The 18,423-nt window shown below is 37.1% G+C and overlaps 3 protein-coding genes across 4 annotated transcripts; 2 read left to right on the top strand and 1 right to left on the bottom strand.

Annotated features, from left to right (window-relative positions):
• The first annotated feature begins 250 nt into the window (after positions 1-250).
• LOC124408759 (nucleoporin NUP145-like) lies at positions 251-6,264 on the top strand. 2 transcript variants are annotated; one of them, XM_046885928.1, is made up of 6 exons: positions 251-495; positions 3,115-3,213; positions 3,929-4,137; positions 4,213-4,280; positions 5,575-5,752; positions 5,927-6,264. In XM_046885928.1, the coding sequence occupies exons 1-6, from the start codon at positions 405-407 to the stop codon at positions 6,086-6,088; spliced, it is 807 nt and encodes a 268-aa protein (XP_046741884.1). In that variant the 5' UTR covers positions 251-404; the 3' UTR covers positions 6,089-6,264. The 2 variants fall into 2 exon arrangements, with proteins under 2 accessions (XP_046741884.1, XP_046741882.1); XM_046885926.1 differs by having other exon boundaries at positions 3,929-4,280.
• Positions 6,265-10,097: 3,833 nt separating this feature from the next.
• LOC124409059 (uncharacterized protein DDB_G0283357-like) lies at positions 10,098-13,833 on the top strand. Its single transcript, XM_046886453.1, has 8 exons — positions 10,098-10,140; positions 10,272-10,292; positions 10,390-10,477; positions 10,672-10,817; positions 11,393-11,610; positions 11,704-11,753; positions 12,718-12,898; positions 13,080-13,833. The coding sequence occupies exons 1-8, from the start codon at positions 10,098-10,100 to the stop codon at positions 13,269-13,271; spliced, it is 939 nt and encodes a 312-aa protein (XP_046742409.1). The 3' UTR covers positions 13,272-13,833.
• A 669-nt stretch (positions 13,834-14,502) lies between these two features.
• On the bottom strand, positions 14,503-17,484 carry LOC124409355. The gene is made up of 3 exons (XM_046886931.1): positions 17,042-17,484; positions 16,111-16,452; positions 14,503-14,869 (listed from the first exon to the last, which is right to left on the bottom strand). Exons 1-3 carry the CDS (start codon positions 17,423-17,425, stop codon positions 14,639-14,641), a joined length of 957 nt encoding a protein of 318 aa, XP_046742887.1. The 5' UTR covers positions 17,426-17,484; the 3' UTR covers positions 14,503-14,638.
• Positions 17,485-18,423: the final 939 nt, after the last annotated feature.

An 18,423-nucleotide genomic window follows, 5' to 3' on the forward strand; every position in this document is an offset into this window, starting at 1 on the left:
ACTGTCGGAGGAAGTGGAAATCATCTCGATTCAATATTTGCGTGTTAACTAATTTGAAATTTCTTAAATACGAGATGATTCTTCTCCGAAAAGCCATATCAGTACAACAATGTCGGACATCGTGTTCCACCTGGACTCCTCGAATCGTGCAATTGAGAGCTCTGGCAAAGTATTGTTGCTTATTGCGACGAACGACGTCTGCAGAACTGAAGCGCAGACAGAGGTTACCGATACTATATAAGTTGATGGGTGGCCAGTCCCCGCAGTCATTCGCATCAGCGTCCAGAGTGTAATAAGACCAGACCGGTTAACATTCGTATTAAAGTGCCTTAATATCGTAAAAGTTGAATAAGGAACCCAGCAAAGTTTCATTCTCTTCTCAACAGAACAAGTTCTCCTAAAAAATGGGTGTCAACTGGATTTGCGCCCTTTTTTGCCTCCTAGCGATAGCGAATATTGCCATCGAGGCGACAGCTTCGAAGCCCGAAGCATCAAGTGAGTCGATGTCTTTTAATACGTTACGTAGTTTTCAGAGAGTTCTTAATTTGCTCTGTCGGAATTCTGTGATACCAAATTTGTTTTTCACTCCCGATTATTTCGACGCTGTGGTAATGACCGGGCGTCGGCTGTCCTACTGAGGAATTCACTTATCGCATATTTTAACGATTATAAAAGAAACGACGCATCAGTAAAACCTGGAATCGCTGATAATTATCGTTTTCCGATAACATCAGCTTCCGTTTTTATCAATGCCTGTAGGCACTATACTGATTGGAGTATTTTCCTCCTGAGTTTTGTTGCGATACTTTTTGCGGATATCCGTGATTCAATTAGTAATTTTAGTATTTAAAAATAAACATCTAACGGAAGTGGGACGAGCCGGCGACGAAAAATTCCTACATATCTAGACGCTATTTTTTTGGCACAAATATGCACGATGCGTCTCGTTGTGCAATCTTGCGTTTTACCAACATGGATATGCTACCTTGAACCCGATAACCCATTAACGCGCGATACAGATATTTTTAGAACAAGTTTGCGCTGCACCTTGCCTCATGCAGGCTTTATCTTTCAATTCGTGAATTCGATTTTTACCCTTCATTTTCGCAAGAAATAATAAGACGCTATGAGATCAATATTTATAGCTATGCATTTCCAACAGAGTAGACGTAAGTAATGGGCATGTATTTGCCGAAAAATCTTGAATGAACTTGCGAAATATGTGGTTAGTTTATTGACCAGTCAATGTTTGCGTCGATATATCAATATCCAAGCACATGCTGCCATATTGAATGGCTGATGTATGGCAATTAAGATATATATTTATGAATACACGACGATCACCTGTTTTTCATTTATCGTCATACGTGAAACATACATTGGTTTTATATTTTACATGTATTTATTGGTTCTTCTTTCATGCCACGCGTCAATTTTTACGTCTTGATAGTGCAGCAGTTTTATTGCGCCGGCATGCATGGGTTTTTACGATCTTTTCAGAAATGTCGTCAGAAAGTCATAATTCCGCTAATCGTTTACATTAAGACATATCTGTACGTGTAGAAAACACGAAATCGCAGTTTTACCAGACTAAACCAGAATCCCTGGAAAAACATTCGTTTGTATTCGTGCAAGTATCACGCATATGGATAAATTCAAAAACAATATATCGCGTTTCTAATGGCGTAAGGTCGTGACTGCCATTTTGCGACGTTTTTTTTTTTTTATTGAAAAAAGTAAAATGGCGTACACATATATATATATTTTTTTTTGATCGTATTTATGCTTAAAATATAAAAAATATGGTCAGAAACGTTAAAATTGAATAAAAGTTTAATCAAAAGAAAAAGGTCGTATGTATTGATAGATACAACTTTTTACTACTGAATCAACCATAAAAACCTTTGTCGACTAATTCCATAAGATCGCATCTGCCAAAAATAATTTTTACCACTTTTCTTGAGCTCGAGAATCATCAAATTCATCAACTAAAAGACAAAGTTCGTATATGCTCGTAGATACGACCTTTTGATTCTGATGAAAATTGAAAAAATAATCAACTATGATAATTGTGTAAGGGTGTATAACCGCCAAAAATTATTATTTCTATTCCGAAACGGAAAAAAATGTAATATAGATTTTACATCTGTTGTTGTAATTATATGAACAGCATTATTTTCGAGTCAAATCTACACCAATTTTGGTGGACGTACCTAAGCATATTGTAACTCTAACTATTGGTTTTGTTATTCTTATTATCAGATTTGCAAATCTTGCCACAATTAAAAAAACAAAGAAAAAAAATTGCGGTCATGACCCTTTGATTTTATCTTCGTAAATTTTTTTCTAAGACTTTTGAATTTTCTTAGATCGTTGGCGAAAAAATTCTGTTACAATATTGTTTTTTCATGTATACTTATTAATGGAAAAAGGTTGTATCTGCCTAACATAAGACCATTTGCATTTATATTTTAAAACACTTGATTTACGCAATATAATTTCAAATGCAATATAGTTATCCTGTTGTTGCAATGACGACAAGAGCCAAGATTTCGTCAAACGTTTACAATTCGTATACATAGGAATTAGATTAATGGAAAAGTAAAGTATGCGACAAATATTGAGTATAAACTCTCGAGCTTATTGTTAGCCAAAATAATGTGCAGAACCTGAAATAGCAAAGGACTCTAAAAAGGACTCTTTACACGCGAGATCGATGATCTCATCGTCGTTTTGCTGTATCATTTTTCATCCAGTTGTAATATGACATTAGAAAATATTTTCTAAAGCTTCGTTTTCCGCGGCCGGTGACTAAGGAAAAGGAAAATATGTAGATAAACATGTTTACTGTTTTCTTGAAACAATTTAAAATATTAACGTTGTGCCATGTCGTGAAAGGTTTATTCAGCTGCGTGATATTGCGGAAAACCGTTATTGACATGCATATTTGTATCTATACGTTATACGGTGTTCACAAGAGATGTGCTGTATGACCTTGATACGGGTTACCATAAGAGACTGCCCCGCGTATAAACAAAAGCATCAGTTGAATAAATGCGTGTCTTTGTGATCGAATGAAATTTTCTTGACGGTGTCATTTTCTTCATATTTCAGTTAGAGAACGGCGAAGTCTCAACGAGTTGGACTCGGAAGCTGCTTCGATGGTCAGGAAGAAACGGGGATTTGCTTACACCAGTACTTCGAGCAATTTAGGTAATCAAAATCGAAAGAAGTTCATAGATTATAGTCTTTCCGGAGCAGTTTGGATAGTCGTCGAAATGATATCACCGTTTTGAAATTAAAAAAAAAAAATTTTTTGGGAAGCTTTTCCCACTTTTTCGATCAGTTGAATATTTAACAATGACAAGATAGAAGATCGACACGTTGATTAACAATGAGTCAAGTTGGTCTGGTTTTTAATTAATTTCTACTATTTAGAGGAAATAATTCAAAGTTTCCGACAATAAGAAAAAATTTAATCTATCATATTTGTTTTGACATTTTTACGCCTGTGCATCCATACTAGTTTCGAAATTTTAGTGAATTTTGCTTCGACACAAATTGTTTGTAATACATAGTGACACTGAGCACTTTTCCCGTGAACAATGAAAAAAATATGAAACTGGCTTTCATTTGGATATTTTATAGTAAACACTGCGATATGACAATTGTTAAATTTTTGTTCCTTCAAGCCCTTATCGTTTATGAACCAATTATGAATTGAACCTTGATGATTCTCATATCTTAGTTTACCCTTGAACATATCCAAATGGCTATCAGTCCAAGTTTTGACCCTCAGAGTTGGACGAAAGTCGATGGGTTAGCGCAAATGTAGTCTTACACTCGCCTGTAGTACTTTCAACGAATTTCTTCGTTTATGATGCTGTCGAATTTAATGAGCACTACTCAATTTCCGTAATTTCTACAGGAACCGGTGGAGGAACATCCCAGACCGTAACCAGCGGAGGCGGTACAGCGGTTGTTTCGAGCAGCTCTTCCGGTAACCCTTCAGCAGGAGGCTACTCTTACACGACAAGATCTGATCCTGATAATCCAGGACAGGTTATATACACGTACACAGATTCTTCTGGAAAACAAGTTACCGGCCGTGCTCCAGCTGAAAGCATACAGTCCAACGTTGGTGGTTTACCTTTTTCTCCTTATCAGAATCAAATTCCTAATTTTGCGTTTAACTTGCAAGCTTTCGTTCAGGAATATATCCAAAGCATTCAAGCTCAGCAGCAGGCTATCCAAGCTCAGATCCAGAGTTTCTTGCCAAAGTAAGTTGAAACAAATTTTACTTTCACACTCATTGCGTAGTTTAGGTATTAAGCTTACATGTTACTAACGACAAGTGTGCATTGCATCAAGTAAACGTCCTTTTCAACAATGCTTCAAAACCTTACTTCCTGTTCCTTCAGTATCGTTCCGTGAACACTATGGTGATGTTGGCCTTTGTAATTAGACGGTAATTGTTCCTTAAACAAGTACACAACCTTTGAACAACGTGTTCATTCACTCAAAGATCGCACTTATTTCTAACTTGCATGAAACCACTTGTATATTAATTTAACGACACAACAGTTTATATCCTTATATTTTGACAACTATGCATGGTGTCTGGTATTTCTATCTACTGCAGTGACGGGGGTTTTCGACCATTATTTATTTATTTCACACATCGGATCCAGTCATTTGCTTTTTAACTAACAAACATAATGTGAATCATGAATATCACCTTTGCTTTGTGTATGCGAGTCAATATCAGGTTTACAAGCAGTTTTGCATCGACCAGTAAAACAGTGATAAGATATTTCCTGAGTAATCATACGTCGGTACAATTAAAGCGGACCCTGTTTTATCGCATACTTTGAAGTAGATACGACCGATACGACGTACACAACGTGCTTCGGAAGTTTTCATTTCGTGTTAACTTTTCATCGATATATCACGAACGAGACTGTATGACCTATACGCTTTCAAGGAGGTTCAGCCCCTGTAAATTTCATTCGACCTAATCATCGCGAAGCTTTGTAAGATTCATACAATATCAGCAACAGCTTTTTGTTGTTGAAGCTAATTAATATCGAATGAAATAAGTACAAAGAAGGCTAAACCCATTTGAGGCAACCTTTCTTCCCACCATTTCCTCGAGGTGCTTTTCACTTTCCTGCACCAAATTCTCTTGGTGTTGGTTCTTCGGCACTTCTTTCTTTTCTTACGCTCCCGTTCGAAGCCGGGATAAGCGTAACGGATACTCTTAGGCCCGTGGACAGGCATTCATGACGGGCCTTTCCGGGCTGGTCTTGGCCCAGGCCAAGAGCCTACTCTTACACTTGGGTATCCAGACCCAAGTTGACTATGGGAGAATCTAGAGGAGGTGCAAGTCATACCAGGCGGCAGCATGATGCGCCCAATTATCGGCGGTTTCAGAATCATCAGAGGTGACGGTATCACCCAGAGGTGACAGGGTCAAGGGACTAGCGTGATGAAATGACATTAAACTCGAATACACATCGATCAAAGCCCTCCCGCTATTTTCAACAAAGTGTTTTTTCTGTTAAACAATAATAGGTTCGGCGGTATGAATAATTTCCCGGGATTTGGAGTACCAAATTTTCTCCCAAATAATTTTCCCTTCGGCGGTAATAATGATGCCTCCCGCAATGGCATGAACCACGGACCCAATCCCGACGGTGGGGTTGTCTTTACCTCGACCACTGGCGGCGCAGCTACTGGAACCTCGCAGACGGTGAGATTTTAATTACAGCATATATATTCTCACAAAGGTGTCATCGGACAGTCTTTTTTAAATATTTTTGCGAATCAATACGTCACATTATTCACTTTTCTATGAGAGAAAAGTTGCTGATCAACGTTCTGTGTCATGTGAAATTGAAGCAGAAAATTTTTAACTGTTCAACAGAGTTCCGGTGGAGGTCAACCGGGAGGTAACTTCTATTCAACCTCCTCAAACTCCTACACATCCACGGTAATTGGTGCTGATGGTAAGCCTCACACTGTAAAAACAACCAGGACCGTCATAAATGATAACGGAAAAATAACATCCAACGAGGTGACAGATTGATTTGGGAAGAGCATATTATACGTCAAGTCTAATATTACACGGTAGCTTAACGTAGTATATATCATGAGTATCGGATAATTAGATACGCCTAATGGTGCAAATTATTACGAAATGTGATATTCAATGTTGCTAAATTTTTATACCCGTGCATATTTGCCAGAAAATCAATGATATGAGATGAATGTTACTTCTACCCTGATGAAATCTCGCTGAAGTTATTTCGAGTGACTTGAATTTTATCTGGCAAATTAGAAATTTCTGTTTTCACAGTTTTCTCAAAACATTGATAGGTGTACACATAAAAAGAAACATCTCAGCGGGGTATACTGATGAAATTTTTATTATTTTTAATGTCGTTACTCATGTATAATTATTTATTTCGATCACTCTTGATCTGTAATTTAAATCTATTCTCGGCAATTATACCAACGTCGTGAAATTGCGCTCACTGTTATGAATAGATCAAGTTTTCACCTGTACTTTTGATAAGGAAAATCGAGTGACGAGAAATTATTAAAAAGTAGAGTAGATACAATAATTACTTATGAAGCTATAATTAATTAATACACTTGTTGTGCCTATGCGTATAAATCAAATTATTGGAAAAATTTTTGCAACGACTTTCTGGTGTGTAATGAATCTATAGACACAGAAAAATAAAAATACATGTAAAAAGCATCATACATAGAATTTTTATGTACTCGCCATTGTCTAATTTGGAAACACGATGCTGCTGGCGGTTCTTGTTTCGCGGCATTGTATGCACAATGGGTATTATAATAGGCGTATACGGAGGAACGCAGTAGTTTCTTACAGGGCATTCCAAGGCCTTCTCCACATTCATCGCATCGTGCATTCAAGACCGTCTTTTTTGCGACTCAACTTTCTCCCGCACAATTTACCTCTGTATACACGTGTGTGCTCTTTGTGGGTTTGATCAGCATGCAAGTGGTGTAGCGAGAGTTAAAAAATAAATAGTGATTCACTAATCGTTAACGTGACACACGCTCATCCTCTCTTGATGAGACATCGTAATTAAATCAGACAAAAACAGGCGGGTTTCAATTGTAACGAGTCCGCTAGTCAATCGTTTCTCGTTTTGCGTCAGATGATCTTCAGTCATCAGTTGCGATACAATGAGGGCAATATTCGTTACACATCTACAATTTCTGTTCAATTCAGAATCGTTACAGTACCTTGTTTTCTTAAAGTCTGAGCTTCAATCGGTTCTTTTGAAATTTGATACAAACGATTTAGCCATTTTGAAATGAATTTAGTGAGGACAGAGGCTATAGGTTCATTCAAATTTACTTATCTCCTTAAAGCGAGAATAAGGAGGACTGCAAAGGATGAAGCATTCGAAGTGTTAAAACAACGTTACTGTCGGGTAATCTAGCTCCACAGACAATCAATATACACAGATAATAATGTTTTTTTTTATTCTACCCATAAAATCAGGATTATTGATTCTGTCACGTTTTTTCGTGTCTTATCCAACATGGAAGAAAATCTTGAGTCCATTAATCAAAGTTTCCTAAACGCGAAATCCCACTTCGAAACTTATCAGCCAAAGTACCTAGCCATGTCCACCGGTATGAATCGGGAATGGACTATGATGGTTTCGTTGATGGATTTAGTAAAGTAATTTATCTTTTATAAAGTATGACGTCTTGTTGATCACCAAGGCGAATGACATCACGGAGATCAATGCTCGTTGTGAAGGCTCATCGTATTTATGTCTAAAATGAATTCAACAAAAAATGGGCGGGCTATTCGATGAAATGCGAAAAAATAAACTATTCGGATCACTCGAAAAAATTCTACGTCTTCGTCGTTCCTGCCTGTTATTCGGTTTCGTCTCTATCGGTGAAACCTCATCCGATATTCATTGGAACATTTGAATCCTCGATCCAAATTCAAGCAGTTGTCTTGAAAGATGTTTGGTGGCTGGAAATATACCAGAAGTCCACGTCATGTTTGCAAATTGGTATCTACACACCACAAAAAGTTCAGTCATCCATTATTCTGTGTGTACGACTGCTACAGCGTGACGTAATTACTGGAATTGAATTTAATTGAAATCAACGTGTGCGGAAATGAAATCGGATTATGCAGTGAGCGAATTGTATACAGATAACGTTACGCCAGGTAATCCGTAATTATTTGAGAACGATCTCAATATCAGCACACTGATAATTAATTCGTGATGAAGTTCATTGTTTTTACTTGAGATTTAGAAGACGTTTTCATCTCGTGCGTTCAGAATTGAGACACTCGATAAATAGTTATAATATATTCGTGTATTACGTGTAATTCTTTGGTCTGTTTAGTGATTCAGTTTATTTAACCAGCTGATAAGAAACGGTTGCGAGTTTGGAACACACAAAGAGAATAACACAGGACATAGATACATGTATTAAATATAATATGTATTCTTAATTAGTCACCTTACTATTCGCATTTTCTGCGAAAGGCAATTTGTCAGAATGCGGACAAAATTAAGGCTTTCTCATAAAAACTCACCTGAATTAGCTTATTATCACCAATTTGCTGGTAGTCTTCGATACGAAGTACAGTTTCATAGCAGGATTAGTCAATGGCCTCTTGTAATTGGATTTTAGGTTGATCATTTTTAAACACTCATTGTACCCCTAGTATTTTCAGAAGAGATTCTTGCTCTCAATACAATCACATCTCCCGCGTAGAATTTTTTTCTTGACCAGCCCACTTGTCACAGTATTACCATATCACATTATCATGGCTTTCGTATCACCAAACTATATTCAATTTCGAAGTTGATTAATAATCTAGTGCTTACTTAGCTTCAGTTGCCACCAATTTATTTCAACAGTATAACTATAGCAATAAATATCAAATACACAAAAATTTCAAGTTAACAGTATTACGTAAGATAAATCAATTTTCCGTTTACTAAAATATGACTGGTTGTTTATTAATGTTTACCAATGAACTGCGTACCGAGTTCTGTGTTCCATGGCTACGATGTACCTTAAAAAGAATATGTACAGTGACTTTAGTCTGTAGTCTGTATTTGTAAGAGTAGACACACTCTCCAAATTTACATAGCGCCTACCTGGCCATTAACTCACAGTATCATACGGTTTTTACGTCGCCTCAGCTGCTACCATCAAATTGACCATTGACTAACAGTCCATTTTTTCACTGCATCCACGGTTTCAAATTTACATCATTAGCTTAGTTTTGAATAAAATGTTCCAAATCTTTCGCACAAGTTTAGTGTTTGCGTTAGATGACAATGCCACTTGGCAATCAGTGGAGCCAAGTTCGACTTGTTATTTCCTCAATTCAATATGTGTCTGAATTCACCATGTTAGATGCCTTGTAATACTGCCACTAGATGGAGTTTCTTCTCGAAAACAAAACTTCGCGATGACATGACTAATAAAAATGTTAACGACACGAGTAACGCTCGCTGATAGGTAGCGGCCAAAGTTTCATATTGAGTACTTACTGCGTGTAAGTTGTAACTTTGGTTACCTACATCTTGATGAGGCTCATTCGCGTTATTAACCTTCAAGACTTCGAGGGCTTCAAGGAATCTTCCTGGTATAACGCTGAATGTGAGCTAACATGGCTTGCAATTGGAGACATTGATGATAATAAGCAAAGCAGTTGGCGCTCGATGTCACCTTGGAGCGAGCTACTTTCATAAACTTCTTTTTTTTTTTAGTAAGAAAAAATCAGCTGTTCAACTATTTAACAAGTAAAAATGCCACGAACGTCAGAGCTGTTTCTAAGACGTGGCTGCTCAGTTTAAACAGGTGTAGCCTGGTTCATGTCCAACGTTTCAGGTTACTACGAGTATGCGTAATATTTCAAAAAAACAAATGGTATACGCGTGCTCGAAACTTTGCTATATAGTCCTTTCCAGGTTTTTTAAATGTGACAATATTTTTATACATCTCGGCGGGCATGTTTATATTAATGTCCAAGACGTACTATACTTGTAACGATTCCATTATGCCGTATGTTTCATTGGAATAAGTCAGCAGTAACTGATTCTGATACAAGTAAAGTACTTTCGTTTCAGAAAAAAATTGTCTTTTGACTGTTAAGTAATTTGCAATTTCAGAACAAGTCTTTTCACTTTCAAAGGACGCATCCGAAGATGGTTAACAACAATTAAATGGCATATTCGCAGTGATCATCGTTCTGGACAATAGTTAGTAATTTGCATTTCAGTGGATAATTTTTCTCCAATAAAGTATAATAAATAATATCGAAGGAGTGTAAACTGGTATTTCATGTTCATTCGTAAGTTGGATTAGACAGTAGAATAAATAAAATGGTTCTGAGATCAAATCTTTTGGTTATTGTCGGTAAAACGCAAGTGGCGAAATTGTTCTAGTGATTTCAAGTACGCTCAAATCATTTGATTGAGAATTTTGACAAAGCTGGCAAAGTATTGAGCCTCGTTAAGCCAAACGGGCAGCTACAGACCTGAAGTGCAAACAGATGTTACCGATCCTATATAACCTGATGAGTGGCTGCTTTCCCCAGTCATTAGCATCAACGTTCAGAGTGTGATAAGACTACACTAGTTCGCAATATCATCAAAGTGTAGTCATATTGTATAAGTTAACGAAAAAAACCACTAAACCTTCTCCTTCCTTTTTAACACTACAAGTTTTTTTTGGCGAAAATGGGCGTCAAGTGGACTTGCGCCCTTTATTGCCTTTTAGTGATAGTAAATATTGCCACTGAGGCGATTCTCTTGCAGTCCGCTGGAGAAAAAGGTGCGTAAAATTTTTTAATATCATTTTAAATTGCCCCTACTTTTTTTTAACAGTTCTCATGTACGCTAACAATGATGCCGATGTCTCCCAAGTCTCGACAAATTGGTAAAATGAGGGATCACGGAGTATTGCATTTTCGGTTTCTGATAACGTCTGGTTCCATTTCTGTCGATACTCTCACATGATTTTATAAAATTTTTGCTAGCCTTGTATTGCGATATACTTCGCAACTTTTAGTGGCTCAATTTGCCTAATTTTTACTGATTTTCGGAGAACGAAGAAAAGAATGGAATTTGGAATTATCAGACAACGAAAAAGAGATGTGTAACCTTCTCTTAATATTCTTACGCGGTATAGGAAAATTCCAAATTCAATCTAAAATTTAAAGTATTTAATCCAAGATCTATGCTTTATTACTCAAACCCTGCCACTTCTTTTCTATTTGTCATCGACCCAAAACATCCATGGTCTCTATTCACGTGCAGTGAATTTTATAAATTTGCTTCAATTCTTTTGATGTTCGTAGTATCATCCCAGGAAGAATACAGCAGCTCAGATATGGACTTAACCGGGCAAACCAAGTCAACACGTAGTTCGTCAAGCAGGTCGTCCTCTCGTGGACCAGGAAACTCTTGGTCTTACAAAGCAGACACTGATTCTGAAAATCCTGGAATGGTTAATTACTCCTACATCGATTCTACCGGAGAAACGGTCATCGGTACCGCGTCAGCGGAGGACTTTCAGGTCGAGATTCGTGCTTTTCTTTATTACTCCAATCAGTACGAAATTAATAACTTTCCGTCGTACGGCTTTAACTTTTGAGATTTCCTTCGGCAGAATGACAATCCTCTCAAAGAGCTGCAGGAATCCCAGGACTCCTTTCAACCGTAATTTAAAACAAATTTTACTTTTTTTTACAAATAAACCTAGTACATACGTGTGTATTGCAAGAATGCTTGTATCTAACTAACAATCAACGCGCATGATACTGAAATGAACCTTTTTTTGGATTACGATTCATATTCGTATTTCCTGTTCCTTCAGTATCATTTTGTGCGTATGTATACTAGATTAGAAACAAATTCTTTTGCAAATAAGTCTGCGTTGTTCAACCTACGCCTTAATTTAAGCGCCTGCAGAAATAAACCATGAATATCGTCACCCTTATTCTTAGACACGAATACGGTTACCTATTCATGTTACGACAAAACAACTCACTTTGTGTTTTGATCGTGAATCTTCACGATCTGAAATCTGAAAATGAACTTTCACTTCGTGTTTTTTGGATGAGTACCTTTGGTGGTCCGATGAAAATTTTTGAACGTGATCAGACGAGGTTCGAATTTCGAAGATTCGCAAAACTTCAACAATGACTTCTCATCTAATAAAACTAATCTAATCAAATTACAAAGCCTCACAAAGATGATGCTGGATCCAATTATTCTCGGTAATATCCTTTAATTTTCATATATATTTTTTTCCTGGTTGTGGTTCCTTCGGCACTATATTACTTTCATACTCTCATTTGAAACGACAAAAGAACTAGTAACTTGATATAAACCAGTAGAGCTGGACAGTCCCAATCAACTAAGACTTTCCGTGAACTGAATTTGTTAAAACATACCAAGGAGCGAAACTGTCTAGTATCAGATGCACTCTCACTTCACTCTTGGACCCATGGCTTTGTACTTGGGCATCCATTCTGAAATTGAGTATTATAGAATCTAGAGGTGGTGACGATATTCTGGTAACACTCCGAATTAACTAGCTTGACATGACATTAAACTTGTACATCTCCAGATGAAAGTTCTACAATTATCTTCAACAGTATTATTTTGTGTCAAACAATAGGTCCTTTAATCAGAATAATCGCATGCGATATGGAGCTCCAGCCTTCGTCAACTTCCCAAACAATTTTGGACGTGGAAATAACAACATTTTCCGCAATGGCCATAGTTCCAATTTCAAGAATCTAAACTCTGCTGGTAATACTGTGCAGAGTAGCGCCAGCGAAGGTCCAGGAATCAATTCGGTGAGCTTTTGAACGGCATAATGTGGTTTTGAAACAGCTTGATCGTGAGGTCACTTTTAGTCACTTTTCCTAATTAATACGTCACTTTGTTCGCTCTCCTAAATGTGAGGGAAGAGTTGTTAATCGACGCTCCATGTGAAGTGGAATTATATAATCAATAAAGTTTTCTATTTTTCTTTAGGCTTTACCCGGCGCCGATTCCAAATTCTCTCAAACAGCCTCCGGGTCGAAAAACAGCAACAGTTACTCAACCTCCTCAAAATCCAACTCCGTATCGGGAATTGGTCCCGATGGCAAGCCCTACAGTCGCAAAGTATATGTCAACGAAGTAAATGATAACGGAAAAGTGACTATCGAGAGGGTCGAAGAATAACTTGACCGAATGCGAATACGTCGATGATAAATTTATGGCAGTTTATCCTAGTACGTACTGTTATTATCCATTGAAGTCACGTGCGCATTTCGCAGCTTCAATAATTCCGTTCTCATTATCATCCTCAAAATTTCTTTATTATTAAATTGCTCGAATTTCCGTCCGATTTTACCGCGCAGATAAGCCATTTAATATGGTACTCCATAATGCATCAATCCTACGTTATAAGTAAAGTTGAGCGACATGAAATTATAACGATAAAATAGATCAGATTTAGGTACCTCAGGATGTAGAATCAGGTCATAATCTATCGTGCGTATGCATAGTATTCAATTCATTATTAAGAAATATGGGGTTAGCTTCTAATGTTCGAAGATGACAACTTCGAAATCATAAATTTATGATTGTCTTCTTGTGTCAACGACCGCGACTTTCGAGTGCAGAATTCTGTACGATGAGCATGTTGTTATGAGATTTCTTATTCTAAGGACAATTTTTATACTTTCTCACGTATTGCCATTATTTATAAGTCTGATTAATAAGTCTCTTTAACTGAGACATACAATCGGAAATTTTTTCCGTCGATGTTGTTTCTATCACTTCATGTTCCAGCCTTTTCCACAGAATATACTTGTTCCTCCATTTTATTACTCTTCTTTATTACTATACATGTGAGCGATTTGTGAATTCATTATTAAGTATATATAATGCTGGATATTAATCAGATGTGTCGATGAATGACTTACGATTAGAATAAGTTCGCAGGTCGATCCCGGATCGTTCTGTCCTGAATAAAGATTGAGTTCAGTTGGTTATCACTCACCGAATTCGTACATTTAAAAAAATGTGATCGATTATTGAGTTACCATTTGATTTGTAATCAAAACTGCGGAAAATGAAGAATCTGAAGTGTCAAATAGTGCCACTGTTTACCACTCAGATAAATAACACAAACAGGAAATGATCGCTTTAATATTCTGCATAAAATCGAAGACATTATTTCTGTCACAGATTTTCCATAACTAATCCAAAACCAAAAGAGAATTTTGCTTCATGCATCATTTGAATATGAATATGAATTCCCACTTCCAAACTCATCAACCAAAGAATCTATCTAACGTATAACAGTAAGTCAAGTTACACAGGACTGGAGTGGAATATGGTTCGTTTTAGAGATCGGGTACGGCAATCAGATTTTTATTAAATATCATGTCTTATTGATTACCACACTGGAGTTGCAACGTGAACATTAATACTCACTATGCAGGTATTGTACCTACGTTGAGTATGAATAAAATGAAGAATGAGTAAGTCATTAAATGAAATGCTCAAAAATAGACATTTCTGATCACTTAGGAAAGTCTTCGTCAATCCCGTTCGTTGCTGGGTTTTGTTCTGCTGAGGGGTGGTTCGATTTTATCGTCAATAATCCCCCGATTTCCGGTCTCCGTCCACCCACGAGGGCCTTGCCTAGATCCGCGGGGCTCTTTGAAGCCCCGGTCTAAATTTCTCCCGTAATACCAAACGGGTCTAGCTCTCTGGAAAATGGGTTGTGGCTGGTGATACCAGGAGTCATCGTCCTGTCTGTGAATTGGTATCTGTAAGTGAGAAAAAGTTCAACAATCCGTTATTCTACCTTATAAAGCTGCCACAGTTTCACGTGATTATCAGACTTGAATTTAATTAAAATCAACGCATATGGAAATGAATTCACATTATACAGGTCGGTGTGCTGTTAACGTTATACCGCATAACAATTAAGTCATTATTTCAGACCGTTCTAGGATTTTTTACAAGAAGTAATTGTGGTTCGAGCGCTACACTAGCACGTTGATAATTCGTAATGAAGTTCAATATTTATGCTTGAGATGTAAAAGAGCGTTTCTTCCGTCCCATGCGTTCGAAGCTGAGACATTCGAAAAATTATTCTGATCAGCACGTGTAATTAATTGGTGTGATTAGTCATTCACCTTATTTTTCAGCGGTTTCACACTGAGAGCATTGTAAACTAACTTGACAAATAACGTAGACACATAGTACGTAGTACATAGTAGAAAATATATATTAGCAATTATCTGTCCTTAACATCCGCGTTTTTTGGAGAAAAGAAATTCATCAGACTGCGAGAAAAAAATCAGGTTTTCTCAGCGAAACTCACCTCATTTTATTAATTATCATCAATTTTTTGATGTTATTTTATTGTATGAATTAACAAATAAACGTTTTTCAGCAAAATTACTCGATCGTAGAATTAAATTGGATTTCAAGTTCATCGTTTGTCTCAGCTTTCAATTTCTCAAATCTGTAATTTTTTTAGTGAAGGAGTTTGCTGTCATATAAATATAAAGATTCATCGATGTTATCCATGATTCCGAAATTCTTTCTCGTACAGTTTGGCGAAAAATTGAAGAAAAATTGTAAGGAGTAATTGAAAAGCAAACAATGTTTCCATCGCCCATAAAAAACAAAACTGAGTTGAATATTGAGCTAACAACAAATTGACCGGAAGAAATAGTTAATTGAACAAGAAAAATAATGTTTCCTAATTTTATTACTTGATTCGCACCCTAAAATTTCGCTAGAGCATTTGAATGACAATATTTTTAAGTATTTCGTGACTCATAATTTTTGTCCTTTACTTCAAACACAATATTATACTTCTGACAAATGAATACAAAATTATCTCGTGCAATTCTACAATAGATTTACATTAAATGAATTTGTTTCTTTTAAGTCGAGGTGTATAAATCATTCGAAAACTGAAATACTAATACACATTAGCACGAAGTAATTTCATTCTAGAATGCAGATTTATTGTTGCGAAATTAGTTATTATTACCTGAGGAATGTTGTTGTCGAAGAAGGAGCCGGTGTGCCGAACATTTTGATCGACAAAATGGAACGCCGGGAGCTGATCAAAATCGGGACTTGTGAATCCCGCCGTTCCTTCAATCACAGGAACATCGCTAACCTGCACAAGCGGCTTATTCAACTTGGTGACGACGCTCAGGTGGACATTTGTTATCACGTTTCCCTCAGCGTCGGGTTTCGAGGAGACCCTGACGTCACAGACGCCATTTTTGCAGCCGTTCACTCCAGGTCCGGAATCGTTGGCGTTTATTGTCACATGAATGTTGTTTATGATCGTTGGCCTAGCGTCAGACTCAGCTCCGTAAAAGCCCTGGACGAAATGTTGCAAGAAATAGAAAGAAAAATCTGCTGCTTAGTTGAATAATTGAAAATTTACCCTCAATATTTTATGAACTCTATAGTAAATTTTGATAGTAAGTAAAATGACATCTAAATCTCGTATCTCATTGTCAGTAGAAGAATGTACAAGCCAATGCGTATAAATAGGTACCGAATACATGCATCACTTGTATTTCACGTATATTGGAGAATGTTATCACGATTTTTCATTAATTAATCATTTCTTCGTTATTGAACATCAGTTAAAAAGTTAAATATTATTCGATCAAATGAGCTTAAGTTTCTTGATTTAATTTTCTCTTATTCAACTAACTGCAAATCGCACAAAGAGCAATTGTATGTACAACTTTGTGAAAGCTAAACCTCATAAAAATTCAGTTCAGCGAAAACAATGCTGACACTTTTGATTACTGAATAGATATCTCAATAAATTCATGGACGGCAATTAACGCAGACCAGTTAAAAAATTCACTTGGATAATCCCATGGAATAATAATAGCTAGTTCAAACGTATTCATGAGCGATTCGGAACAATCAGCAAGACTCTTCGGTCCTCTTACCTGCCGGTTGGCGGTGAGTGAGGCGGTCAAAGGGTTCTGATGAATTTGCTGCCTGTTTCCCTTGAACAGATCCTCGATGCTGACGAACTCATTCTCGTCGTCATCGTCCTCGCGGTTGTTGGCTGGCCTCCCTGCGGGTTGTCTAAATCCACCTGACGATGGCTGTTTCGCCGAGATTCGTTGGGGTTTGGGGCTGAGTCCTCCGCCCTGATTGATGTCCAGGTAAGCCTTCAGCACGGAGGTGCTCAATGTGGACGGCGGTGTGGTCAGCTCCTCGTCGAGGTCAATTTTCGACGATATTTCAGCCCCGTGGATCGGATAAGTTACGAAAATAATGAGGCTGCAGGTAATTAGCAGGGAAACAATCCGTGTATGGGGAGCCATGCTGCCTACCTTCGGGAAGTCTTGAGCCACACTAAAACCGACTGCAATTGTGAATTCCAGATCTAGACTATAAGAATCATTTGAAGTTAAACAACGGAACAAGGCGAGGAACGAGCTACGGCACAAAAGGGGGGGATAATTGTCTTAGGATGTAATAATAATCTCAAGTAAATTGCGATGGCCTCCGCAGATCTGCGGTTGCGATAAAAATATGAACAGTATACCTTATGCATGTTCCTCCGTCTAGTAGCCTCGTCTTCAGACTCCCTGCATTAGTTAGCCTCCGAAAATACCGTAAACCTTTAACTAACTAATCACAAAATTTACACACATAGCTCGCACATTTCCTGTTCCAAATTATACACCGTTTCACTATTTCAATAACGTGATTTGGTACATTTTATTTCTTGTTTATTCACGCGGTGCCGTTATACCTTATGGCCTTCTTTTTGTCCTTCGAGCATGGTTTCAACATCTCTATGTCTGTGTGAATCGGTTTTTGAGAAAAAAAGATATCGTTCTGGTCAATTCCGTTCGAAGTCCCTAAAATTTATTTATCAGAATAATTAGAAGAAGTGTTTATATTTCAATAAAATATATTTAACTCAAAGGACAAACGGTATTTTACAAAACTGCGTTGCAGATAACTCCACGACAATCTTGACTTTCTATCTTCATAGAACCCTCACAATGTTATTTTCTACGATATAATCAATGATTTTGGATATCAAATTGCAGGTTTTTCTAATGATAAAATATCTTACCATATAGTATAAGTACCACGATTTTTATTACAAAGATTAGATGCAATACCACTCTTATCCCAAGGAATCCTTTCAATGAAACTTTTCTTTTGCGTTACATACACTTATTTGTGAAATTCTATTCATTATATTCCTATCATATTGATTACAAATGACTTTTGTGCCATGAATGATAAAAATTTTGCTCCACTCACCATTAAATGGTCAATAACGTTCTAACTTCATATACATTTC

Source organism: Diprion similis, chromosome 8, assembly GCF_021155765.1.
Source record: "Diprion similis isolate iyDipSimi1 chromosome 8, iyDipSimi1.1, whole genome shotgun sequence".
NCBI classification, from domain to species: Eukaryota; Metazoa; Arthropoda; class Insecta; order Hymenoptera; family Diprionidae; genus Diprion; species Diprion similis.

Excerpts from the sequence above, each read along its gene's own strand:
- LOC124408759 (XM_046885926.1), top strand. The coding sequence starts at position 405 with ATGGGTGTCAACTGGATTTGCGCCCTTTTTTGCCTCCTAGCGATAGCG. Across the intron at positions 496-3,114 it reads TTCGAAGCCCGAAGCATCAA|TTAGAGAACGGCGAAGTCTC; the intron begins GTGAGTCGATGT and ends TTCATATTTCAG. Across the intron at positions 3,214-3,928 it reads CAGTACTTCGAGCAATTTAG|GAACCGGTGGAGGAACATCC; the intron begins GTAATCAAAATC and ends TAATTTCTACAG.
- LOC124409059 (XM_046886453.1), top strand. The coding sequence starts at position 10,098 with ATGTTTCATTGGAATAAGTCAGCAGTAACTGATTCTGATACAA. Across the intron at positions 10,293-10,389 it reads GATCATCGTTCTGGACAATA|TTGGATTAGACAGTAGAATA; the intron begins GTTAGTAATTTG and ends TTCATTCGTAAG. Across the intron at positions 10,818-11,392 it reads TTTATTGCCTTTTAGTGATA|TATCATCCCAGGAAGAATAC; the intron begins GTAAATATTGCC and ends TGATGTTCGTAG.
- LOC124409355 (XM_046886931.1), bottom strand. The coding sequence starts at position 17,425 with ATGGCTCCCCATACACGGATTGTTTCCCTGCTAATTACCTGCAGCCTC. Across the intron at positions 16,453-17,041 it reads CACTCACCGCCAACCGGCAG|GGCTTTTACGGAGCTGAGTC; the intron begins GTAAGAGGACCG and ends CATTTCGTCCAG. Across the intron at positions 14,870-16,110 it reads TCGACAACAACATTCCTCAG|ATACCAATTCACAGACAGGA; the intron begins GTAATAATAACT and ends TCTCACTTACAG.